Genomic DNA, 25,732 nt, shown 5'->3' on the forward strand with positions numbered 1-25,732 from the left:
TCAGGTGGAGGTCTGGGGAGTCTGAGATGCAGAAGCCGCCGGTGCCGAATGACCCCAAAGCCGGGCCGGCGGCTGGCCCAGGGTGGGAGCCCCCGGGAAGCGCTCCCGGCCCGGGGCTCTGCTCCCCCCAAACCCCGCTGCCCCCCAGCCCCGCTCTCCCCCCGCCGCCACTGCATGTCCCGCCGAGTCTGTGATCCAGCCTGGCGAAGCCGAAGGCGCGGCCGCGCGTGGAAGTGGAAAGTTATTTTAGCACTGAATAGAATATTTTTAAAATCATACTATCTGAAATACAGATGCAGAGAACGCTGTAGCGGGGCGTGAACGGGAAGCGAAGGGGCGGGAGGGGGACAGGCGGGAAGTTCGTTCCTGTAAGGTTGCGTCAGGCGGGACCGCGCTGGGAATTCCTCGTCCGAAGCCGCCGCGGAGCCCCGATAGCGCCGGGACTCACCGCCCCCGCGCCCACGGAGCCGGACCAGAGCCCCCGTCCCCCGGGAAGGTCTGTCAGTGCCCGCTCCGGGCCCCCCGCCTCCCCTCCCCGCCCGCCCGGTGACCCCCCGGCCAGTGCCCGGCGCTGTCCGGAGCGGTCGGAGCTGAACTCAGAGCCCCGAGCTCAGAGCCCCGAGCCCGAGCCGAGCCGGCGGAGCCGCCTCCGGGGCCGGTGTCGGAAGCGGGACCGACCCGGGGCGGCCCCTCCGCCGCTCACGGGGGGCCGGGAGGAATCGGGCGCGGTGAGCGGGGATGCGCCTTCCTTGGGCGAGGCTTCAGAGCAGCGGCTGCAGCCCGGGCGACCAGAGAGCCCCAGCAACTCCTGCCCTAACCTGCCGCTCCCGCTGCCTTTGCACCAGCGCCCTCGCACCTGCCTGTGCCTTGCAAACAGTGACTTTCATTTCCCACTGTTTCCAATGTTTCCTTTTTTCCTGGGTTTTCTTGGTCCTACTACCGTGTGTCTGCTCTTCTTTGGCACTTCTTTGGGTGTGCAGACAAGAGCAGCAAAGCTGGGGAAGCATCTGGAGCACCAGTCTGGTGAGGAGCAGCTGAGGGAGGTGGGGGGGCTCAACTGGAGAAAAGGAGGCTCAAGGGGGACTTGCTTGCTCCCTGAAAGTCTCTGACAGGGGAGTGGAACAATGTGGGGGTCCAGCTCTTCTCCCAGAGAACAAGGGACAGAACCAGAGGAAACAGCCTCAAGTTGCACCAGGGAAGATTCTGGCTGGATATTAGGGAGAAAGGATTATCCAGCCCTGGCCCAGGCTACCCAGGGCAGTGGTGGAGTCCCCATCCCTGGAGGGATTTAACAAACATGTAGATGTGGCACTTGGGGACATGGGTTAGTGGTGGCCTTGGCAGTGCTGGGGGAACAGTTCATGATCTCAGAGGGCTTTCCCAACCCAAATGACTCTGTGATAATCATGAAGTGTTTTTGATAACGTATCCCTCCAGGATCAGGATGGCCAACCAGGACAAGCATCTGCTGATCAACTTGAACAGGAACACGAACTATGCCGATGTGGTGGTAGATATTGGGAAAATACTTGTTGGAGAGAGTTACAGAAAGAAGATGACCTCTTTGAATCAGAAAAGGAAAAAAAGGGACCTTTCCATAGCAGTGTGTGCATTGCTGAATTCAGGAGGAGGAATAGTGAGGATGGAGAGTGAGGACAGGAATTACTGCTTCCAGGAGCATGGCATTGGTCTGGACATTGAGAACAGCCTCCGGGATTGCATTGGCAGCAAGGAGATCGGCGAATACTTCACATGGATGCAGGAGGGGAATAACTTGCTGCTCTTTGTTAAAACATGGAGCTGTGGAGGCCTGGAACAAGGAAGTGCAGAAGCCACCAAGTCGCGTCTCTGCAGCCTGAGCACTGGTTTGTTTTGTAGGTCTGGTACTTCCGTTTTCCCTGTCAATTCAAGAGATGCCCCTGAATTCCTGAGGGGGAAGAAAAGCTCTGCCAAGGGCAACAGTGTGAATGGGCAGAGTGCCAAGAGAACTCTGCTGAGTTTTTTTGATGGAGCAAATGAGACTTCTCTGAACATTCAGGAGCACGACATCCAAGATGCTGCAGCCAGGTTTCTAAAGAGAGACAAAGTGCTGGTTGGGGAGGTCCTGGGTTTCACAGAGACAACTCATATTGAATTTAAGCAATACAGTACAGAGAATGTCTTGGAATACATGAGCAAAAACCTTCCTAAATATGTCTCTGCCTTTGCAAACACTGAGGGTGGATATTTATTTTTTGGTGTGGATGACAATGGTAAAGTCATCGGAACCCACAGTAATGTGGAGAAAGAAGCCTTAGAACAAGCAGTGGCCGAGACCATCAGCTCGATGTCTGTCCATCACTCCTGTGGCTCTGAGGCTCTGGGAGTGCAGTTCCAGACACACATCCTGGATGTTTATGACCAAGCAGGATGTGCACAGGGCTACATCTGTGCTGTGCACGTTGAACAGTCCTGCTGCCCTGTGTTCCATGGTGACCCCGAATCCTGGATGGTGATGGGTGGCAAGATTGAAAGACTCAGAGCTGGGAAATGGATGGAGCTCATGACAGCTTCAGACCCAGGTAAAATCTGCACCTATGTTAGAGCCAACTTCATTTCTGCCTTGGGCTGTAAACGTCCAGGAGGAACGTTTGTTCTGCTGGGAGTTCTCACAAACTCAGAAAAGGCCCTTTGGCCCAAGGCCCAGCCCCAGGCCCCGAGGTGACAGTGTGGTCACTGTCCTGCAGTTGCACCCCACTCTCTGAACTGGTTCAGCAGCACTTCTTGAAGCCCTCCCAATTGGCATAAACCTTCCTTCCTAGGGATCCCACATGCCCCTAAACCAAGTGGGAAGATTCAAGATCGCCCAGAAGCAGCTCTGTGGTGGTTAAGGGCTGTTTTGAAGGAGCAGGGCTGCAAGGCTTTGCTTGTTTTAAGGAACTTTGCCCAACTTCATTGTGAAATGTCTTCCCATGAAAGCTGGGGTCTCCAACTCATCCCACGTAGGGTCTAGATCTTGTCTTTGAACTATAAAGCCACCTTTTAGAGAGAGCCCTCTCTCTTCTACAGCAAATACAGATCACAGAATCCTGGAATGGGTTGGGTTGGAAGGGCCTGAAAGATCATCTCATACCAATCCCCTGCCATGGGCAGGGACACTTCCCCTAGATCAGGTTGCACCAAGCCTGGTCCAACCCAGCCTTGAACAATTCCAGGGGTGGGGCAGCCACAGCTTTGCTGGGCAAGCACTGGAGTCCTGTCATTGTTAACTGTGTAGGCAGCATTTTCTTGGGTAGGATTGCAAAGGGAGGATTTAAATTAACCCTTTTAGTTACTCTTTAGTGCAGTGTTTTAAAAGTTCACATGGAAGAATACTGATGGATATAACATACATTTTTTCCCCCTAGTTGTGTCAGCTTTGGCTGATGAATTTAAGACAGAGCTCAGCTTGGCAAATGGCCCTCCTCTGGTCAAGCCAGTTTATTCCAAAGCTGGTCTACAGTGTGCAGCTGAACTCCAAGAACATCTCTACCCAGGTATGGTTTTTGTTCTGGATTTCTTTTTTAATTTAAGCTTTTATTTGACAGGGTGATTTTAAAAGGTGCAGCGGCTCCAAATATTGATTTCCTTGATTTTTCAGATGCTTTGCTGTCTTCTCCTTTTTTTGCCACTAAGTACAATCTCTAATGCACACAGTTATGGAGAATACACCTGGACTCCGAGGGCTTTGTGCACTGTCTGACCACTGTTACACTCAAAATCTTCTTGGAGGAAAAAGAGAGACAGAACAATTTATTTTGGGCATAACTGAAATCTAGTTAATGATTCACTTTGATGACCTCATGGTGTAACATCTCCCCCTAGTAACTGCTGTCTGGAGTAAATGATTTGCTGTGTTTTGCTTTTTTAATTTTTGATTACTTTTTTTTTCTAGTGGGTTCTAATGAAATCAAATGGAAGCCAGAAACCATCTGCACCGACCTGTTCTCAGAGTACCCTGGATTAGAGGATTTAATGAGAAAACAACTCCGTGGAATTACCCAGGGGTTACTGATATTTTCAAGGAGTTGGGCTGTTGACATTGGCTTGCAGAAAAACCAGGATGTTGTGTGTGATGCTCTCTTAGTAGCTGACAGTGAGTATCCAGTGTTGTTTACTGTGGTCAGGGACGCCTCGTGTGTCACATCTGGAACCTGGAGAGAAACTGCTCGTGCCTTGAAGCAAAAGCTAGTCAATGATGGGGGATATACTCCAAGAGTGTGTGTGATTCCCCAGATCCTGCTGCTGAATGGCACAGAGGACCAGACAGCAGTTAAAGAGAATGAGGTTCCCCGTCAAGAAACCCTGCATGATTCCACCAGCCCTTACCCAAAGAGTTACATCCTCACCTCCAGGGACATCCCTGCCTTCCTGCGGGCACTTGTGATTGTTGTGCTGGGCTTTAAGTCCTACTTATGTGACCATCTTGGCTGTGAGATTTTCAGCCTTCTCACTCTCAAACAGTATGAGCTGCTCTCCAAGAACCTGCACAAAGTCAGGAAGCTGTTTGTCCTTGGTCTTCCTGGGACAGGAAAAACAGTCGTGGCTTTGAAGATCATTGAGAAAATAAAAAACACTTTTCACTGTTGTGCGGACGAGATACTTTATATTTGTGAAAATCAACCCTTGAGGGATTTTGTGAGGTAAGTAGTAATGTGTATTTCCTCTTTATATTATCTCATTCCATCTTCTGTGCCTACAGCACAAGCCCTGCTGAATTTAACTCTCTTTGACAAATTTATAGCTTTGCCTGACACAAAGACACAACCTTCATCTCCAGGAAGGAGTTCATGCTGAAAGTGGGATTGAGCTGAGCTCTGGCCCAGATCCAGCACTCAGTGACTGCAGTGAGCATTCCATGTTTGGGGATAGCAGGACTGTGTTAGAGCTTCCAAAGACAGTGCCCTCAGTGTAATGGTCTGTTACAGCTGGTGCCGACCTCAAAAGTGCCCCCGTCCCTTTCTCTGCTGCTGCCTCAGCACTGTCTGTGCTGGGCCTGCTCAGAGTTCTTGTGCAGCTGTGCCAAGAAGAGCCCTTGGAGCTTGTAAGAAGGAGAACAGAAACTAACACCCTGCTTGGAGAGGATTTGAGGCAGAGCAGTCCCCCAGCCCTGCTCTTGCTGCATTTCCTCCTGTGCCAGCACGGGGAGCTCAGCAGCCGCCAGGGCAGACAAGGCCCAGGACATCAGGGACTGCAGCCCTGCTCAGTGCCCCGGCAGCAGGTCCTGGCCCCAGCAGGCAGCAGAAGTGCTGCCAGTCCCTGCTGACCCCGGGAGAAAAGGGAACCTGTCCTTCCTGCAGGAGCCCGGGCACCGCAGGAGAGCAGGGTAGAGGGACACCCCGGGAGCCTTCCCATGGGGGCCGGGGGGCAGGTGGGCCTGAGCCTCCTCCTGGGGTACATCCAAAGGTGGTGGGGGCTGCTCAGCAATGCCTACACACAGCCAATGCCTTGGAATCAATGTTTCCATGGGGAAAATGACACAGCATGGTGCAGCTGAGACGGGCACTTTGGCATTGTCCAGCAGGATGAGCCCTCCAAGCAAGAACCCCCAGAGAGATGGAGGCAGTCAGTAAGGGCTGGTCACATCTGCTGTTTATTTAACATATTCTTTTTTGGGGGTTCTGTTTCATTTTTCGAAGAAATAAGAACTGCCAGGCTGTGACACGTGCTACCTTCCTGGAAAAGGACTTCCCACACGTGAAACACATCGTGGTTGATGGAGCTCAGAATTTTCGTCGTGATGAAGGAGATTGGTACCAACGCGCCCGGTCAATAGTCAAAAGAAGTGGTGGCATTTTCTGGGTCTTTCTGGATTTCTTCCAGACCACTTACCCATATGACTGTGGTCTTGACTTTTCAAAAATGGATCCTCAGGAATGGCTGACCAAAATGGTCCGGAATGCCAAGGAAATATGCTGTTTCATGTTAAATCTAATGAGGAAAATCCACCGAACACGTAACATTGGTATGCCCTATGAAGTGCTGGAGGAGTTGTTGAAACAGGCTGAATGTGCCCATTCTTTGCCAGGTTCCTTTAGAGAACAAAATATAAGACCAGATGAATTGGCAAAGCATGTGGCCGAGCTCTGCAAGAGCTACCTCGATCAAGGCTATTCCCTCGGAGATATGGCCATCCTGTGCAGCACACAGCCTGCAGCCGAGCAGTTCAGACGAGAACTGCAACCTGAGCTAGAAAGACAACTAAGCAAGTCCAGGGTGAGGGGGACCTTGTGGTTAGCAGAGGATGTTTCCAAAGACGTCATTGTCCTTGACAGCATCCGACGCTTCTCAGGCCTGGAAAGGACGATTGTCTTTGTCATCGACCCTTACACTCCAATAGAGCACATATTTGACAATCTTGTGCTCTGTGCAGTGTCCAGAGCCAACACCAAAGTCCATTTGTTTAATTGGAAGGAAAGATATTTTTAAGAGGACAGTTTCTATGGCTCTAGACGCTGGAAAGTTTCACTCATTTAGTGTGATATCAGTGACATCAGAGAGCAGCCTGACAGAAACACAGCATCACAATCAGCAGCTGCAATGGGTCACCGAGATTTCCTCATTCTAACAGGACTCCTGAAGGGTTCAAGTCCAGCAGCTGCTGCAAGAGTGTGTTGTTGACAGCCCAGTTCTTACTGTCATGAGAAATGTGACATCAGCAGTGTGACTCCTAAAACTCTGATTGTCAAAACCTTGTTGAGAATCTACCACTTAACTAAGTCTTTTCTTTCTGTCTCAGCTGCCAACCATTGCCACAGCTTTGCCAATATCCGTCTGTAACATGGTGTCTATAATTGCTTACTTTGATATTAAATAAAGCTGGTTAAACAGTAACATGATAATGTTATATTTCTCCAGGGTAAAAAAGAAAAAAAAAAAGGTATTTGACTGAGACATTTGTACAAAATTTTCGGTTTTCAGCCTGTCTGTAATAAAAGGCTTTTTCTGACCCTGAGAGCTCCTGTATTTGTGGTGGGTAGTGTTCCACATGAGAAAATGGGAGGGCCTTGCAAGGGCCAGTGTTCCTGGACTAATAGACATTTCCAATTAATTGGAAAGGAGTTTCAGGTGCAGGGGAAATGTGGGGGACCCCTCTGTCACAGAGGCTGGGAGATGGAATATAGGGGACCCCCCTCAGGTGGAGGTCTGGGGAGTCTGAGATGCAGAAGCCGCCGGTGCCGAATGACCCCAAAGCCGGGCCGGCGGCTGGCCCAGGGTGGGAGCCCCCGGGAAGCGCTCCCGGCCCGGGGCTCCGCTCCCCCCAAACCCCGCTGCCCCCCAGCCCCGCTCTCCCCCCGCCGCCACTGCATGTCCCGCCGAGTCTGTGATCCAGCCTGGCGAAGCCGAAGGCGCGGCCGCGCGTGGAAGTGGAAAGTTATTTTAGCACTGAATAGAATATTTTTAAAATCATACTATCTGAAATACAGCTGCAGAGAACGCTGTAGGCGGAGTGTCAACGGGGAAGCGAAGGGGCGGGAGGGGGACAGGTGGGAAGTTCGTTCCTGTAAGGTTGCGTCAGGCGGGACCGCGTTGGGAATTCCTCGTCCGAAGCCGCCGCGAAGCCCCGAAAGCGCCGGGACTCACCGCCCCCGCGCCCACGGAGCCGGACCAGAGCCCCCGTCCCCCGGGAAGTCGAGACAGTGCCGTCCGATTAGCGCAGAGACCCCCAGTGGCAGCGTGTCTGTGGGAAGCACACATCACTCGAGCGCAGATATTGAGCCATGTCCAGAGAGAGAGTGGCATATGCTCTGGTGACGATAGTTCAGAACCGAGACTGCGACGTTTCATATCGACTAATCCCGAGCCCTCAGCGAAGTGGTACGTTCTCTGAGACTTCACTGACTTCACTACCAGATCGTAAGTGCGAGATCATACATCGATCGGAAGCAGAGCCTATTGTGCAGCCCAGAGTTGTGTGTGCGTTGACGATATCTACTCTGCGCACCCCCCCCGCTCACCATTTCCATACTCCTCACAGTAGATCCCCCCCCCCCCCTTTTTTTTTTTTTTTTTTTTTTTATCTTCATAGCCCCTTTTCTTCACCTGCTCTGTGTGAAGCCTCCAAGAATGTCTACAGATAGATTTTTTATTGAGAAGTATGTAGCGGGACCGACCCGGGGCGGCCCCTCCGCCACTCACGGGGACCGGGAGGAATCGGGCGCGGTGAGCGGGGATGCGCCTTCCTTGGGCGAGGCTTCAGAGCAGCGGCTGCAGCCCGGGCGACCAGAGAGCCCCAGCAACTCCTGCCTTAACCTGCCGCTCCCGCTGCCTTTGCACCAGCGCCCTCGCACCTGCCTGTGCCTTGCAAACAGTGACTTTCATTTCCCACTGTTTCCAATGTTTCCTTTTTTCCTGGGTTTTCTTGGTCCCGCTGCCGTGTGTCTGCTCTTCTTTGGCACTTCTTTGGGTGTGCAGACAAGAGCAGCAAAGCTGGGGAAGCATCTGGAGCACCAGTCTGGTGAGGAGCAGCTGAGGGAGGTGGGGGGGCTCAACTGGAGAAAAGGAGGCTCAAGGGGGACTTGCTTGCTCCCTGAAAGTCTCTGACAGGGAAGTGGAATAATGTGGGGGTCCAGCTCTTCTCCCAGAGAACAAGGGACAGAACCAGAGGAAACAGCCTCAAGTTGCACCAGGGAAGATTCTGGTTGGATATTAGAGAGAAAGGATTATCCAGCCCTGGCCCAGGCTGCCCAGGGCAGTGGTGGAGTCCCCATCCCTGGAGGGATTTAACAAACATGTAGATGTGGCACTTGGGGACATGGGTTAGTGGTGGCCTTGGCAGTGCTGGGGGAACAGTTCATGGTCTCAGAGGGCTTTCCCAACCCAAATGACTCTGTGATAATCATGAAGTGTTTTTGATAACGTATCCCTCCAGGATCAGGATGGCCAACCAGGACAAGCATCTGCTGATCAACTTGAACACGAACACGAACTATGCCAATGTGGTGGTAGATATTGGGAAAATACTTGTTGGAGAGAGTTACAGAAAGAAGATGAATGAGAATGAGAATGAGAATCAGAATCAGAATGAGAATCAGAATCAGAATCAGAATCAGAAAAAGAAAAGAAGGGACCTTTCCATAGCAGTGTGTGCATTGCTGAATTCAGGAGGAGGAATAGTGAGGATGGAGAGTGAGGACAGGAATTACTGCTTCCAGGAGCATGGCATTGGTCTGGACATTGAGAACAGCCTCCGGGATTGCATTGGCAGCAAGGAGATCGGCGAATACTTCACATGGATGCAGGAGGGGAATAACTTGCTGCTTTTTGTTAAAACATGGAGCTGTGGAGGCCTGGAACAAGGAAGTGCAGAAGCCACCAAGCCACGACTCTGCAGCCTGAGCACTGGTTTGTTTTATCGGTCCAGTACTTCCGTTTTCCCTGTCAAGTCAAGAGACACTCCTAAATTCCTGAGGGGGAAGAAAAGCTCTGCCAGGTGCGACAATGTGGGTGGGCTTAGTGCCAAGAGAGCTCTGCTGAGTTTTTTTGATGGAGCAAATGAGACTTCTCTGAACATCCAGGAGCCTGACTTCCAAGATGCTGCAGCCAGGTTTCTAAAGAGAGACAAAGTGCTGGTTGGGGAGGTCCTGGGTTTCACAGAGACAACTCATATTGAATTTAAGCAATACAGTACAGAGAATGTCTTGGAATACATGAGCAAAAACCTTCCTAAATATGTCTCTGCCTTTGCAAACACTGAGGGTGGATATTTATTTTTTGGTGTGGATGACAATGGTAAAGTCACCGGAACCCACAGTAATGTGGAGAAAGAAGCCTTAGAACAAGCAGTGGCCAAGACCATCAGCTCGATGTCTGTCCATCACTCCTGTGGCTCTGAGGCTCTGGGAGTGCAGTTCCAGACACACATCCTGGATGTTTATGACCAAGCAGGATGTTCACAGGGCTACATCTGCGCTGTGCACGTTGAACAGTCCTGCTGCCCTGTGTTCCATGGTGACCCCGAATCCTGGATGGTGATGGGTGGCAAGATTGAAAGACTGAGAGCTGGGAAATGGATGGAGCTCATGACAGCTTCAGACCCAGGTAAAATCTGCACCTATGTTAGAGCCAACTTCATTTCTGCCTTGGGCTGTAAACGTCCAGGAGGAACGTTTGTTCTGCTGGGAGTTCTCACAAACCCAGAAAAGGCCCTTTGGCCCAAGGCCCAGCCCCAGGCCCCGAGGTGACAGTGTGGTCACTGTCCTGCAGTTGCACCCCACTCTCTGAACTGGTTCAGCAGCACTTCTTGAAGCCCTCCCAATTGGCATAAACCTTCCTTCCTAGGGATCCCACACACCCCTAAACCAAGGGGGAAGATTCAAGATCACCCAGAAGCAGCTCTTTTTGTGGTGGTTAAGGGCTGTTTTGAAGGAGCAGGGCTGCAAGGCTTTGCTTGTTTTAAGGAACTTTGCCCAACTTCATTGTGAAATGTCTTCCCATGAAAGCTGGGGTCTCCAACTCATCCCACGGAGGGTCTAGATCTTGTCTTTGAACTATAAAGCCACCTTTTAGAGAGAGCCCTCTCTCTTCTACAGCAAATACAGATCACAGAATCCTGGAATGGGTTGGGTTGGAAGGGCCTGAAAGATCATCTCATACCAATCCCCTGCCATGGGCAGGGACACTTCCCCTAGATCAGGTTGCACCAAGCCTGGGCCAACCCAGCCTTGTTGACAATTCCAGGGGTGGGGGCAGGCTCCACCCTTTGCTGGGCAACGCACTGATTCCTGTCCATTGTTAACTTGTAGGCAGCAGCATTTTCTTGGGTAGGATTGCAAAGGGAGGATAGATTTAAATTACCCCTTTCGTTACTCTTAGATGCAAGTTGTTTAAAAGTTCACATGGAAGAATACTGATGGATATAACATACATTTCTTCCCCCTAGTTGTGTCAGCTTTGGCTGATGAATTTAAGACAGAGCTCAGCTTGGCAAACGGCCCTCCTCTGGTCAAGCCAGTTTATTCCAAAGCTGGTCTGCAGTGTGCAGCTGAACTCCAAGAACATCTCTACCCAGGTAGGGTATTTGTTCTGGATTTTTTTTTTAATTTAAGCTTTTATTTGACAGGGTGATTTTAAAAGGTGAAACGGCTCCAAATATTGATTTCCTTGATTTTTCAGATGCTTTGCTGTCTTCTCCTTTTTTTGCCACTAAGTACAATCTCTAATGCACACAGTTATGGAGAATACACCTGGACTCTGAGGGCTTTGTGCACTGTCTGACCACTGTTACACTCAAAATCTTCTTGGAGGAAAAAGAGAGACAGAACAATTTATTTTGGGCATAACTGAAATCTAGTTAATGATTCACTTTGATGACCTCATGGTGTAACATCTCCCCCTAGTAACTGCTGTCTGGAGAAAATGATTTGCTGTGTTTTGCTTTTTTAATTTTGATTACTTTTTTTTTCTAGTGGGTTCTAATGAAATCAAATGGAAGCCAGAAACCATCTGCACCGACCTGTTCTCAGAGTACCCTGGATTAGAGGATTTAATGAGAAAACAACTCCGTGGAGTTACCCAGGGGGTACTGATATTTTCAAGGAGTTGGGCTGTTGACATTGGCTTGCAGAAAAACCAGGATGTTGTGTGTGATGCTCTCCTAGTAGCTGACAGAGAGTATCCAGTGTTGTTTACTGTGGTCAGGGACGCCTCGTGTGTCACATCTGGAACCTGGAGAGAAACTGCTCGTGCCTTGAAGCAAAAACTAGTCAATGATGGGGGATATACTCCAAGAGTGTGTGTGATTCCCCAGATCCTGCTGCTGAATGGCACAGAGGACCAGACATCAGTTAAAGAGAATGACGTTCCCTGTCAAGAAACCCTGCATGATTCCACCAGCCCTTACCCAAAGAGTTACATCCTCACCTCCAGGGACATCCCTGCCTTCCTGCGGGCACTTGTGATTGTTGTGCTGGGCTTTAAGTCCTACTTAAGTGACTATTTTGGCTGTGAGATTTTCAGCCTTCTCACTCTCAAACAGTATGAGCTGCTCTCCAAGAACCTGCACAAAGTCAGGAAGCTGTTTGTCCTTGGTCTTCCTGGGACAGGAAAAACAGTCGTGGCTTTGAAGATCATTGAGAAAATAAAAAACACTTTTCACTGTTGTGCGGACGAGATACTTTATATTTGTGAAAATCAACTCTTGAGGGATTTTGTGAGGTCAGTAGTAATGTGTATTTCCTCTTTATATTATCTCATTCCATCTTCTGTGCCTACAGCACAAGCCCTGCTGAATTTACCTCTCTTTGACAAATTTATAGCTTTACCTGACACAAAGACACAACCTTCATCTCCAGGAAGGAGTTCATGCTGAAGGTGGGATTGAGCTGAGCTCTGGCCCAGATCCAGCACTCAGTGACTGCAGTGAGCATTCCATGTTTGGGGATAGCAGGACTGTGTTAGAGCTTCCAAAGACAGTGCCCTCAGTGTAATGGTCTGTTACAGCTGGTGCCGACCTCAAAAGTGCCCCCGTCCCTTTCTCTGCTGCTGCCTCAGCACTGTCTGTGCTGGGCCTGCTCAGAGCTCTTGTGCAGCTGTGCCAGGAAGAGCCCTTGGAGCTTGTAACAAGGAGAACAGAAACTAACACCCTGCTTGGAGAGGATTTGAGGCAGAGCAGTCCCCCAGCCCTGCTCTTGCTGCATTTCCTCCTGTGCCAGCACGGGGAGCTCAGCAGCCGCCAGGGCAGACAAGGCCCAGGACATCAGGGACTGCAGCCCTGCTCAGTGCCCCGGCAGCAGGTCCTGGCCCCAGCAGGCAGCAGAAGTGCTGCCAGTCCCTGCTGACCCCGGGAGAAAAGGGAACCTGTCCTTCCTGCAGGAGCCCGGGCACCGCAGGAGAGCAGGGCAGAGGGACACCCCGGGAGCCTTCCCATGGGGGCCGTGGGGGCAGGTGGGCCTGAGCCTCCTCCTGGGGTACATCCAAAGGTGGTGGGGGCTGCTCAGCAATGCCTACACACAGCCAATGCCTTGGAATCAATGTTTCCATGGGGAAAATGACACAGCATGGTGCAGCTGAGACGGGCACTTTGGCATTGTCCAGCAGGATGAGCCCTCCAAGCAAGAACCCCCAGAGAGATGGAGGCAGTCAGTAAGGGCTGGTCACATCTGCTGTTTATTTAACATATTCTTTTTTGGGGTTTGTTTCATTTTTTGTAGAAATAATGACTGCCAGGCTGTGACACGTGCTACCTTCCTGAAAAAGAACTTCCCACACGTGAAACACATTGTGGTTGATGAAGCTCAGAATTTTCGTCGTGATGAAGGAGATTGGTACCAACGCGCCCGGTCAATAGTCAAAAGAAGTGGTGGCATTTTCTGGGTCTTTCTGGATTTCTTCCAGACCACTTACCCATATGACTGTGGTCTTGACTTTTCAAAAATGGATCCTCAGGAATGGCTGACCAAAATGGTCCGGAATGCCAAGGAAATATGCTGTTTCATGTTAAATCTAATGAGGAAAATCCACCGAACACGTAACATTGGTATGCCCTATGAAGTACTGGAGGAGTTGTTGAAACAGGCTGAATGTGCCCATTCTTTGCCAGGTTCCTTTAGAGAACACAATATAAGACCAGATGAATTGGCAAAGCATGTGGCCGAGCTCTGCAAGAGCTACCTCGATCAAGGCTATTCCCTCGGAGATATGGCCATCCTGTGCAGCACACAGCCTGCAGCCGAGCAGTTCAGAGAGAAACTGCCATGTGAGCTAGCAAGACAACTAAGGAAGCGCAGGGTGAGGGGGGCTTTGGGGTTAGCAGAGGATGTTTCAAAAAATGTCATTGTCGTTGACAGCATCCGACGCTTCTCAGGCCTGGAAAGGACGATTGTCTTTGTCATCGACCCTTACACTGTGCAAGGGCAGATATTTGACAATCTCGTGCTCTGTGCAGTGTCCAGAGCCAACACCAAAGTCCATTTGTTTAATTGGAAGGAAAGATATTTTTAAGAGGACAGTTTCTATGGCTCTAGACGCTGGAAAGTTTCACTCATTTAGTGTGATATCAGTGACATCAGAGAGCAGCCTGGCAGAAACACAGCATCACAATCAGCAGCTGCAATGGGTCACCGAGATTTCCTCATTCTAACAGGACTCCTGAAAGGTTCAAGTCCAGCAGCTGCTGCAACAGAGTGTGTTGTTGACAGCCCAGTTCTTACTGTCATGAGAAATGTGACATCAGCAGTGTGACTCCTAAAACTCTGATTGTCAAAACCTACCACCTAATTACATCTTTTCTTCCTGTCTCGGTTTCCAACTGTTGCTGCAGCTTTGCCAATGTCTGTCAGTAACGTGGTGTCTATAATTGCCTACTCTGATATTAGATTTCTTACAGCTGGATAAATAGTGACATGATAATGTCATATTTGCCCAGGGTAAAAAAAAAAAAAAAAGGTTTTTGATGGAGGCTTTTGTACAATTTTCAGCTTTCTGCTTCTCTGTAATAAAAGTTTTTTTCTGACTTTGAGATCTCTCATATTTATGTGGCCAGCATTCCAGATCAGAAAATGGGAGGGCCTTGCAAGGGCCAGTGTTCCTGGACTAATAGGAATTTCCAAGGAATTGGAAAGAAATTTCCAGTGCAGCCAAAGGTCTGAGGAGAAGGAAGACCTAAACCCTGCCAAGTGTTATACCTGAGGCTGTCGGTGCCAGTTTCAGGTGACACGTGTCACGGCAGCCCTTCGGCGCACTCAGGTAAAGGTGCCCTCCTGCAGTGTTTAAACTTGTCTTAAGGACAACATTCCTGGAGTGGAGTAGCAGTGAGGGAGCAGCCGGGGACGCTGCATAGCTCGGAGGGGCCGCCCCGGGCTCCTCTGCTCGGCCTGCCCCGACACCGGCCTCGGAGGCGGGCGGGGAGGGAAGGTGGGGGACCCCGAGCGGGTGCTGACCGACCTTCCCGGGCTCCGGGCCGGCTCCGTGGGCTCGGGGATGGAAAGCCCTGGGGACAAAGTAAGTCTGGGCACAGTCCCATCTAGTGGCGACTTCCACTTCCCTGCTCTTCCCTCCCCGCCCCGCACACAGCGCACTCTGCAGCTGTATTTCAAATAGTTTAATTTTAAAAATATTCTATTCAGTGCTAAAATAACTTTCCACTTCCACGCGCGGCCGCGCCTTCGGCTTCGCCAGGCTGGATCACAGACTCGGCGGGACATGCAGTGGCGGCGGGGGGAGAGCGGGGCTGGGGGGCAGCGGGGTTTGGGGGGAGCAGAGCCCCGGGCCGGGAGCGCTTCCCGGGGGCTCCGGCACCTGCCGCGCGTCCTTCCCCGTGCCGGGGGCGGCGGGTACGAGGGGCAGGGACCCCCAGCACAGGGCAGCGGCTCCCCCTGCTCTGCCGGCTCCCGGGGGGCAGAGCCGAGGCCGGCCAGTACCTGCCCTCCGGGAGGGGAAAGCACTCCCCTCTCTCCCAACACCAATGGCTTAAACCAGCAGCTTATTGCACAGCGTCCCAGCGGGTCCCTGCCGGCCTCCCCCTGCCACCCCCCACCCCCAGCACCGCCTGCACCCACCACAGAGTGGAAATATCACCTGGAGCAGGCGGGAGGCGGCTCTCTCGTTCCCAGCGCCCAGGGAAGGGCAGGCAGGGCAGCCACGAGCAGGCAAACAGCATCTGCCAGACCCCGGGGACCACAGGAGAGCATGGAGAACCCCCCCCCCCACGCGTGCAGCCCACCCAGCGGAGCCCCGCAGCTCGAGGGCACGGAGCAGGGAGAGAGGGAGCCAATAAATAGAGGCAGATTTCGCAGGTACTGGCGGTGGCCCCATCCGTCGGGCAGGGCAGGGCAGGGCAGGGCGGGCTGGATGCGAGTGGTGGGAGCCCCGACGCTGGGGAAGGGGCAGGCTGGGGGGAAGCGCCGGTGCCGGGGGCCAGGCAGCTCTGCGAGGGGCTGGCGAGGGTGCCGGGCCGGGCAGGCTCAGCTCTCCGAGGCCGTGTGGCACACAGAGTTCTGGTCGGCACAAAATCTCTTCAGAGGCGGCGCACCGGAGTCCTCCTCCTCTTCAGTTACCTGCAAGAGTCAGAGGTCATGGGCAGTGACACTGAGCCACGCACAGCCAGACAAGGCTCTGTCACACCCTGGGGACACCCCAGGCTGTCACCTGTATGCAAACCCCAGGGCACCAGCAATGGGAATCCACTCCAGCCCTGGAGCCCGCCACAATTGTCGTTTTCCCAAACCCCAACATCCTTCTGTGATCCTTCCCATCCACACTTTAAAGCCTGATGTGAACCAGGGGACAGCTCAGGAAGCCAGAAGATTTGGGGAGTCCCTGGGGGGCACTTCGGGACTGCAGAGCAAGTCCATCATCCAGATGTTTCTGGTGCAGGGAGCAGCAACGAGGGTGAAAGAGGCCATGTACATTTAGAGGTGGTTTCGATGCCCTTCTCTTACCTGAGTCTCAAGGGGGACTGGCTCTTCCTTTGTGAGAGTGGGAGGCTCGTCTGCCACTTCTGAGGAAGGCAGGGAGGGCTCTGGGGAGAACAGAACGGTTCACAGCAATGCAGACCCAGCACCCAGCTCAGTGCTGGGCCAGGACAGGACCTTCAGCAGAAGACACAAATCCCCACTGCCCTGTCCACTTCCAGCAGTGCCTCAGCCACACACCGGACCACCAACAGCTCCAGTGTGGCCTTCCCCGGGCCCTGCCATTCCCCTGCTCCCTTCCCAGCCCAGCACCCACCTTCCAGGGTCTCCTGCCCCAGGGTGGGGGGCTGCGAGTCGTCCGTGCGGAAGTCGGACGTGTGGGCAGGACTCATGGACTCGCTCTGCTGGGGACTGGGGCTGGAGTTGGGGCTGCTGTCCACCTTGAGCTGGTACACGTCGGACAGGGAGCTCTGGTTGCTGTTCTCATCTGCAGAAACAGCACCTGGTGAAGGAGAGCACCTTGACCCGGGGGCATGGGCAGCCGAGTGCGGCACTGTGAGCCGGGGTCTCGCCGAGAAAGGCAGAGCACTGTCAGAGGAGTGGAATGGGGGATTCACTGTGCCCTGTCAGCACGAGGGCTGCTGGGCACAGGGCTGTGCACCAGGACACCAGGGGCATCACAGACACAACTGGCCAGGGGAGAGGGAACAAGTCTGAGCAGACAGACCCCAGGGTGTGCAAAAAAAGCAGGAGGCAAAGGGGCTGCACTGCCAAATCTCATGTCTGCAGCCCTTGAGGGCCCCAGGCCTCTGAGGGCAGGAACTTCCTGTTTGTGTTACCAGGGTTTTGTTTCTTCTCTGTTTGCGATGCAGAACCAGCAGCAATGCTCAGCACCTGCCTCCGAATGGGGAGGCAGGCCTGGCACACACCTTCCCAAACTGCACACCTGCAGTACAACATCACTGCATGTCGTGGAAAGGCCAGCACATTCCCTGGTTTTCCTTAGCCACACCAGGAGCCCAGAGAAGAGGCTGGGCACAGGACAGCAGCAACCCTAGCACTGCCAGAGCCTTGTCTGGCTGCACCACAGCACCTTGACCAAGAACCAGGCCAGGGACATCCTCTGTCCCTTCATCCCAAGGTCCAGGGAAGTCACTGCTGGAAGCAGCGGGCTTGGCTGCAGGCATGCCTCTCCCCAGCAGTGAGTGGAAAGGGGGAACAGGAACCCCCAGTCTTCCAGCTCCATGTGACGGTTCCCACAGGAAGATCCCAGAAACAGTTGATTAAGATTCCTTCTGACAGGAAACCCAAATAGTTTGGGCAGGGACAGTCCAGAAGTAGATCAGCACAACCCCACACTGGAGAAAGACACTGCTCTTCCCCATCCAGACAGCACATACAGAACTGGCAATGTTCAGCCTTGGAGTCTTTCCCCAGGTCAGAGGGGGCTCAGCCAGACGCACCTTGGAACTCCAGGAGGAGGGAGGAGTTGGCAGAGGTGTCAGCTGGGAAGCCATTGGGTTCTCGAGCAGTGCTGCTGCTTGATTTGGATTTCTCTTTCTTGAGGAGAGAAAGGAAAGCACAAACAGGAGGTCAGAGGAGCACAGGCTGCTCCAGAGGAGCCCTTCCCCTCTCTGTCTCCAGCAGCACAGAGGGATGTGCTCAAGCTGGCCTTTTCCCTTCCCTTTGGGGGCACTTCACTAAGTGAGAGGCAAAACTCTGGCTGTGGAAAGCTAGGAATTGGGAGAGAGAAAAGGAGGTGATGCCTGTCTAGAAGTGACATTGAGATAACCAAGTCCTCGGGTGGTTTGGGCAGAGAGGCTAAGGGGGAATGTGAAGGGGCTTGGGGGAGCTCAGGGGGCTCAGCAGGGCTGGGGGGACTCAGGTCGACTCATGGGGAGCTCAAGGGGGCTCCTTGGGGCTTGGGGGGCTCAGGAGGGTTCAGAGGGGTGCGGCAGGGGCCCAGTTTGGCTTGGGGGGCTCGGGGGTGGACTCGGGGTGGGCACAGGTGGGCTCCGGGGTCGGTGGGGCCGAGGGGGCTCGGAGGTCGACTGGGTGGCTCTGGGGGGCTTGGCAGGGGCTAGGGGGGATTCAGGAGAGTTCTGCAGGGCCTGGGGAGCGGCCAGAGGGCCTCGGTGGGCTCGGCAGTGGCTCGTTGCGGGGGATGCTCAGGAGGGCTCGGTGTTCGGCCCGGGGCGGGGTGCTAAGGGAGGCTCGTCCCGGCTTGGGGGCGGCTGCTCCCGGCTCGGCTCCACGCGCGGTACCCACCTCCTTGCTGTCGGCCACCGGCACCCACTTGAATATCCGCAGGGACGTGTCTCCCACCGTCACCCACTTCTTCTCCCTGCGGGACACGGCGCTGCCAGGGGCGGCCTGGGGCGCCATGGCAACAAGCCCCGCCCCCCCGGTGCGCCCCGATTGGCCTAGCGGAGCATCAATCCACCGCTCCGCCGCGCCGCGATTGGACGCGCCGCCCGCCCGTCACGGGCGCTCCCGCCCCCCTTCCCCACTCCCATTGGCCGCGGGCCCCGCGACCCGCGCCCGCTAGTTGGCCGCGCGCTCCCGCGTCCCGCCCCGCGGCGCGCTGATTGGCTGCGCGCGGGAGCGGCGGGGGCCCCTCCCATCCCGCGGGCCCGCCCCTCACCATCTGCGGACGCGCTCGATGGCCGCCATCACCTTCTTGATGTCATCCTTGGCGCGGCTGCGGGTCTCGGCCCGCACCGAGCGCCCCGACATGGCGCGCGCGCAGCCCCCGCAGCACCGGCCCCCGCCGCACCCGCCGCCGCCGCGCCCGGCCCCGCGCACGCGCCCTGCGCGGCCCGCCCGCGCGCTGCGCGTCCTGCGTCAGCGCGCCGGGGCACGCCCCGCCCGCTGCGCCTGCGCAGGGTGGCCCCGCCCCGCTGCGGGTACGTAGCAGATGCGTAGACCACGTGACCTGCCGCCGCCATCTTTACTTGGGGCAAGTGCCGTCCCCAGCTCCCCCGAACACCCCGGCCCCGGGAACGGGACGACCCTGAGACCCCCGGGGAACGGGGAAACCCTGAGCGTGGAGCACCGTTACAGCACTACCTGGTCTCGTGCAGCAGACACACACACCCCCCCCCCATTCCGCATCAAAAATTGAGCTTGGGCAGCTCCCCTGAACACCCCCCCCCTCCCCCCAAAAAAACCCACGCTACCCCACAGCCACAGAAATCCCATTTCTAAGCTCAGGAAACCTCGCGGGCGCTGACTAAGCCATCCCTCCCGTGGGATATTGATGATCCAAGCCTGCAGAAGGAAAAACCATTTTCCCAGTGGGAGCCCCCCACCGTCCCCAGCGGCGTCCCTGCGGTCACAGAGCAGGCAAGGAAGGACCCGGGGGCCACTCTTTTATTACCAGCCGTTCAGAGTTATTAAAAAAAAAAAACCCTCCCCGAAAGGCCACGGGCAGCAGGGGCAGCTCAGACCTTCCTGCCGTAGATGGCGGCCAGCGCCTTGCGGGCACTGCAGATCTGCTGCTCCAGCCGCTCCCGCGTGGCCTTGTTCCCAGTTTTTTTGAGCATGGCCTCCATGTCCTCCACCAGGGCGCGGTGCCCCGTGGTGTTGTGGAAGACGCGGATGGCACGGTCCCCGCAGGACACGAGGTAGCGGCCGGTGGTGTCGAAGGCAAGGTCGGTGATGCCGTGACCGTGTACGCCCTGGAGCCGCTCCTCCTCCTCGCCGCGGCGCGTGTTGTACACGGCGATGTCGGTGCCACCTGCCACGGCCACGGCGCGCCCGTCGGGGGACAGGGTGATGAGCCGCGGCTCCGGCACCGAGCACTGCCCTGTCAGCAGCAGGTACGGGTCCTGCTGCTTCTTGTACTCCACATCCGTGTCCCAGAACTTCCACGTGCCATCCTTCGACACCGTCGCCATCCTGGAGGCACGAGAGAGGACAGGTTGGTGCAAGGGAATGCACCAGGAATCCTCTGTGGAGGGAGGTGTTTTGGGAAGGGTGAGTCCGTACACATGTACAGGCTGTGCTTTCTTTCCACTATCCCAGGTTGCTCCAAGCCCTGTCCAACCTGGCCTTGGACACCTCCAGGGATGGGGCAGCCACAGCTTCTCTGGGCAACTTGTGCCAGGGCCTCACCACCCCTATAGCAAAGGGTTTCCCTCCAATATCCCATTTAACCCTGCTCTGTCAGTATAAAGCTGTTCCTCCTTGTCCTCTCCCTCCAGGCCCTTGTAAACAGTCTCTCTCCATCTTCTCAGCTCCCTTCAGGTATTGGAAGGCCACAACCGGGTCACCCCAAAGCCTTCTCTTCTCCAGGCTGAACAACCCGAATTCCCTCAGCCTCTCCTCACAGCAGAGGTGCTCCATCCCTCTGATCATCTTGGTGCATCCTCTGGACTAGCTCCAACAGGTCCATGTCCATCCTGTGCTGGGTCCCCAGGGCTGGAGGCAGCTCTGCATGGGGGGGGTCTCACTTGAGGGGGCAGAGGGGCAGAATTCTCCCCTCCCCTGCTGCCCACTCTGTGGGATCAGCCCAGGGCACAGGGTCGGGTCATGTCCAGCCTCTCCCCCAAGTCCTTCTCCCCAAGGCTGCTCCATCTGCTTATCCCCAGCCTGGATTGATCCTGACCCAGGTGCAGCACCAGCACCTGGTCTTGTTAAATCACATGGGATTCCCAATGGCAGGGAATATACAGGTGGCACGAGCCAGTTTTGGCCTCCCAGGGCAGTGTTTTACCCCTCCCAGCTCAGGGGTGCAGCTGGGGAACCCTAGAAGGGGTGAGCTCCTGTGTCCTGAGGGTGATCCAGAGCGGGCTGTGTGGGATAACACACACTCACCTCCTCGAGTCGTTGGAGAAGGAGAAGGAATGTACACCAGCAGTGTGGCCCTTCAACTCAAAAGCCCTGGTCACCTCTCGGAATTCTCCATTCTTGCCAAAACACACCTCCCACACCTTCACATCAGGGGTAAAGCCACAGGATGCCACAAACCTGTGTAAAGGAACAAGCAGAGACACAGGGTACCTGTTACAGAGCACCTGAGCAAGGCAGGGCCAGTGCTCTCCAAACCTGTCCTGACTCCTCCACTCAAATCTTTGGTCAGCTGGGAAAGTTTTCACTTGTCTCTGAAACCCTGCTGGTAAAGGGAATGCTAAGGAGGGGCACCAGAACAACTCAGGAATGAGAAATTCTCAGGCCAAAGCAAAAGAGTTCAATGCTTATGATCCCCAAACTCCCTGAGCCTGGAGCAAGGCAAATCATCCTGCAGCGACAGGTTAAAGACAGAGCAGAGAACAAGATTTTCCTGATAAACAGATCTCCCAGAAATAAAGACTTTAGCTTTATAATTAACCTTTAAGAGCTTACAAACAAGTTCAAAATGCTGTTTGCTTTGCATAGGCTGTTTGCTCTGTCCCATCTCTGCTACCTGAGGCCAAAGCTGTTCTCAGGTTACCGGAACAGCAGCGCTGAGGCACAACGGTAACACACCTTGTCTGAGCCCACATCAGCTCCACATCCCAGAGGGCAAAATCCCTTTTTAAAACTGTGGAACCCTCAGAAAACTGCATTACAATAACAACTAACTGCTGATGGTCTGAACTGATGATGTCCTGTGGGAAGGAGTGAGGTTCCCAGCTGCTCCTGCAGCGGGATTAGCCCGGAATCCCTCCTGTCCCTCACCTCCCACAGGGTGACACCGTGGCGTAGGCATTGTTCATCTGGTTGGTGTTAATGCTGGACAGGACTTCTCCCTTCGGGCTCCAGATCAGGATGGTGGTGTCACTGGAAGCTGTCATGATAAACTTTCCTGGGGGAAAAAGGCAAAGATCAGGAGAGGTCTCAGACCTAACACGGCCAGAGACTCATTGAAGCCCCAGCACAACCTCTCCCTGCAGCTGGAGAAAACCAAAAGCAGCACCAAAATCCAAGGAGAGTCAATCAGAAGACTCAGCTCCTGGTTATGCCTTAGTCCTCCTTTAGCTTTTGGGTGGGCAGCGGGCACTGGGCCCACACGTGCCCCTCGCTCAGCACCCTCAGCCCCTGCAGAGCTCAGCACGGGCTGTGCCACAGCAGGAACACAGCACATTCCATCTGCCCTGCATGCCTAAAACCAGCTCGAGGATCAGCCACGGATTGTGGGCAGGCAGCTGACCAGTCACACCAGCACCACCCATGGTTACTGGTTGTGTCCATGTTGGACTCCTGCTTGTTCCCACTTCCCCAGTGCCACCTCAGCCCAGGCAGGGAGTTGCCTGTTTACCTTTCAGCTACTTGTTGCAGGTTTAAGTTTTCACTTTCACAGCTGAACAAAGGTCTCAGTTAACATTTTCCCTGCTCTCCTGTTACAGAGGTGAATTCACATTCATCTGCTGTCACGTACCTGAAGCATCAATCCATCAAGCCCTCACCACTAACACAGAATTCCCACCCACCCACCCTCACCTCTGTTCTAGGTGATCCCAGAAGTTAAAGACAGATCATAAGAACTCACTAGAGAGATTTCTGACTGGTTAAAGAGAGACTGGTGGGCCAGAGAACAGCGATCCTCTCAATATTGAGACCAGACCTCTTTGCAACAGCATCCCTGAAAATGTAAATTAAGAGACTGTGCATATCGGGGAGCTGGTTACAGGGACAGAATGGGTCTGAAAATGACACCTTTTAGTTCACTCAGGAGTAAATTAAATAAAAAAAAACCCTAAGAGACTACAGAGAGTTAAGTACTGGGGCTGAGCACAGCCTTCAGAATGCCAAGAACTCCAACACTTTGAACCCAGCAGCTTCACAAGGAAATCAAAGCCAACCTGGACAGCTGAGCAGCTCATTTCCATACCTGTCTCTGCAATCCCTATGTTAATGACGGGAGCTTTGTGCTTCTTTGGGAAGTCCCCAGAACTTGCGGTGAAGGTGAAGCTCCCATCGTCCTTCTTGGTCATCTTGTAGACACGAATAGTCTCGGCATTTGCCAGCCAGACAATGAAAGCCCTGTGAAGGGACAGGTCCTGATCCCCAGCTCAGCCCAGGTCACTCAGGGCCACCTGGGGAGAGGGATACACTGGCAGGTAAAAAGCTTTATGAGGGCACCAAGTTCTCTCCCTGTGTTGGCCCCACTGCAACACTGAATGGAAAAGAACAGAATTTATTACACCTGGAAATGAGATGCTTTCCTCTTTCTAAAAGAAGCCACTTCACAAGGAGGCAAGACATGCTTTCCCACCAACTTTCCCACCCAGCAAGAGCTCCTGAGCTCACTGGAGAGGCTCAGCAGCACATCCCAGCTGGCAGAGACCTCAATGGCATTTCCATGGTCATGCAGGGCACTGGGATATTTGCCCCAACAACCACATTAACCCATCAGGGGTTGTACTGCATGATCTCCAGAGATCCCTCACAACCCTGACTGTTGTGGTTTTGTGATTCCGTGCCAGCTGCCTTCAGGAAAGGCCACGGATCAGTGGTTACAGTGATGACCCAGTGATGGACGCCGCCTCCACGCATCCCAGGGCACATACCACTGATGCCAGCGAGGCCTGGCTGTGGGATCGGTGCCTCCGCAGGACACCCCTGTGCCAGCACGAGGCCCGTCCGTACCGTGAGTCGGGGCTGAGGCGGACGAGCTCGGCGTGGTCCAGCCCCACGTTGGCGCGCAGGCAGCGGTGCTCCCGCCCCGCCAGGTCCCGGGTGCTCCACAGCCGCACCGTGCGGTCCTCGGAGCACGACGCCAGGTACTTCCCGTTGCTGCTGAAGTCCAGGCAGGTCACCGGGCTGCTGTGGCCCTGCGGAGAGAGCACGGTCACGGCGGGAGGAGGTGGGACACTGGCACCAGCAGGATACCGGCACCGGCGGGGCAGCGGCACGGGGAAGGACACCGGCACCGGGCACACGGCACTGGTGGGACACTGGCAGGACACCACGGGGACACTGGCACCGGGAAGAACACGTAGTACCGGCAGGGCACTGCATCCGCGGGACACCCGCACCGAGCACACACAGTACTGCCCGGACACGGTACTGGCGGGGCACTGGCGAGACACCAGTGGGATACTGGCACCAGGGGGACACCGGCACCGGGAGGGACAGCGGAACCGGGCACACACAGTACCGGCGGGACACTGCCAGGACACCAAGGGGACACCGGCGGGCACACACGGCACCGGGGGGGACACCAGCGGGACAGCGGCCCGGGGACACGCGGTACCTTGAGGGTGGCGACCAGCAGCCGGTGTGTGAAGCTGTGCTGCTGCTGCTGCTTCTCCCTGCGAGGCCTCGCCTTCGCCTTCCGCGGCTCCTCCGGCCTGGCGTGCCCGTTGGCCCTGGGCCCTGCGGGAGCGGAGGGGCCGGGTCAGCTCCGCTCCGCGCCGCCCGGCGCCCCGCTGTCCGCCCCGGTACTCACCGTCCGGCGGGGCGGCGGGGGCTGCCGGAGGGGCGGCGCGGCGCAGCGCGGCCGCCAGCAGCAGGACGAGGACGGTGATGAGGAGGAGGATGAGGAGGGCGCCCGGCAGCCCCGGCCCGCCCGGCGCCGCCGCCCCCTCCATGTTCCCGCCGCCGGTGCCGCGTCAGCCACCGGCACCAGGGGGAGGACCCGCGCGTGCGCATGCGCGGCCCCCGCGGGGCGGCCCCTGGCGGGCGGGGGCGGTACTGCAGCCCCGGCCCCCCGGTGTCACCCCACGATGTGACCCCACGATGTGACCCCAGGCTGTCACCCCCCCGTGTCACCCCCCGGTGTCACCCCACGATGTGACCCCAGGCTGTCACCCCCCGGTGTCACCCCACGATGTGACCCCAGGCTGTCACCCCCCGGTGTCACCCAACGATGTGACCCCAGGCTATCACCCCCCCCGTGTCACCCCACGATGTGACCCTACGACGTGACCCCAGGCTGTCACCCCCCCCGTGTCACCCAACGATGTGACCCTACAATGTGACCCCAGGCTGTCACCCCCCGGTGTCACCCAGCGATGTGACCCCAGGCTGTCAACCCCCGATGTCACCCTCCCGCTGTCACCCCAATGCTGTCACCCCCTACACTGCCCCGGCCCCCACGCTGTCACCTCCTCGCTGTCACCCTAGCGCTGTCACCCCAACCCTGTCACCCTAGCGCTGTCACCCTCAACGCTGTCACCCCCTACCCTGCCCCGGCCCCGACGTTGTCACCCCCAACGCTGTCAGCCCCAGCGCTATCACCCCCTACCCAGCCCCGGCCACCCCCAGACCTCCCGGCTGTCACCCCATTCCCTACCCCAGCCCCCCGACAACGGCCCCCCCACTTCTCCAGTCTCTGCCTGCACACTCCCTCCTCCAGCCCCATCAACCCCCCAGGCCCTGCCCGCACCCCCTCCCTAGCCCCTCCTTCCTCCAGCTCCTGCCCCCAACAGCCCCTG

At 55.4% G+C, this 25,732-nt stretch overlaps 3 protein-coding genes across 4 annotated transcripts; 1 reads left to right on the forward strand and 2 right to left on the reverse strand.

The window, feature by feature from the left end:
- The first annotated feature begins 464 nt into the window (after positions 1–464).
- On the forward strand, positions 465–14,197 carry LOC113994899. Its single transcript, XM_039389295.1, has 9 exons — positions 465–496; positions 1,438–2,561; positions 3,387–3,515; positions 3,914–4,661; positions 5,658–6,419; positions 8,891–10,059; positions 10,901–11,029; positions 11,427–12,174; positions 13,170–14,197. Exons 2-9 carry the CDS (start codon positions 1,445–1,447, stop codon positions 13,957–13,959), a joined length of 5,592 nt encoding a protein of 1,863 aa, XP_039245229.1. The 5' UTR covers positions 465–496; positions 1,438–1,444; the 3' UTR covers positions 13,960–14,197.
- Positions 14,198–15,043: 846 nt separating this feature from the next.
- On the reverse strand, positions 15,044–19,147 carry BCL7B (BAF chromatin remodeling complex subunit BCL7B). 2 transcript variants are annotated; one of them, XM_027734455.2, is made up of 6 exons: positions 19,015–19,147; positions 18,639–18,714; positions 17,834–17,930; positions 16,687–16,872; positions 16,398–16,477; positions 15,044–16,013 (listed from the first exon to the last, which is right to left on the reverse strand). In XM_027734455.2, exons 1-6 carry the CDS (start codon positions 19,104–19,106, stop codon positions 15,921–15,923), a joined length of 624 nt encoding a protein of 207 aa, XP_027590256.1. In that variant the 5' UTR covers positions 19,107–19,147; the 3' UTR covers positions 15,044–15,920. The 2 variants fall into 2 exon arrangements, with proteins under 2 accessions (XP_027590256.1, XP_027590257.1); XM_027734456.2 differs by having other exon boundaries at positions 16,687–16,857; positions 19,015–19,141.
- A 612-nt stretch (positions 19,148–19,759) lies between these two features.
- TBL2 (transducin beta like 2) lies at positions 19,760–24,886 on the reverse strand. The gene is made up of 7 exons (XM_027734442.2): positions 24,745–24,886; positions 24,550–24,671; positions 23,943–24,127; positions 23,185–23,336; positions 22,032–22,158; positions 21,189–21,341; positions 19,760–20,270 (listed from the first exon to the last, which is right to left on the reverse strand). Exons 1-7 carry the CDS (start codon positions 24,884–24,886, stop codon positions 19,814–19,816), a joined length of 1,338 nt encoding a protein of 445 aa, XP_027590243.1. The 3' UTR covers positions 19,760–19,813.
- Positions 24,887–25,732: the final 846 nt, after the last annotated feature.

Source organism: Pipra filicauda, unplaced genomic scaffold (assembly GCF_003945595.2).
Source record: "Pipra filicauda isolate LSUMZ 115617 unplaced genomic scaffold, ASM394559v2 scaffold71_size5581439_pilon, whole genome shotgun sequence".
Classification (NCBI taxonomy): Eukaryota; Metazoa; Chordata; class Aves; order Passeriformes; family Pipridae; genus Pipra; species Pipra filicauda.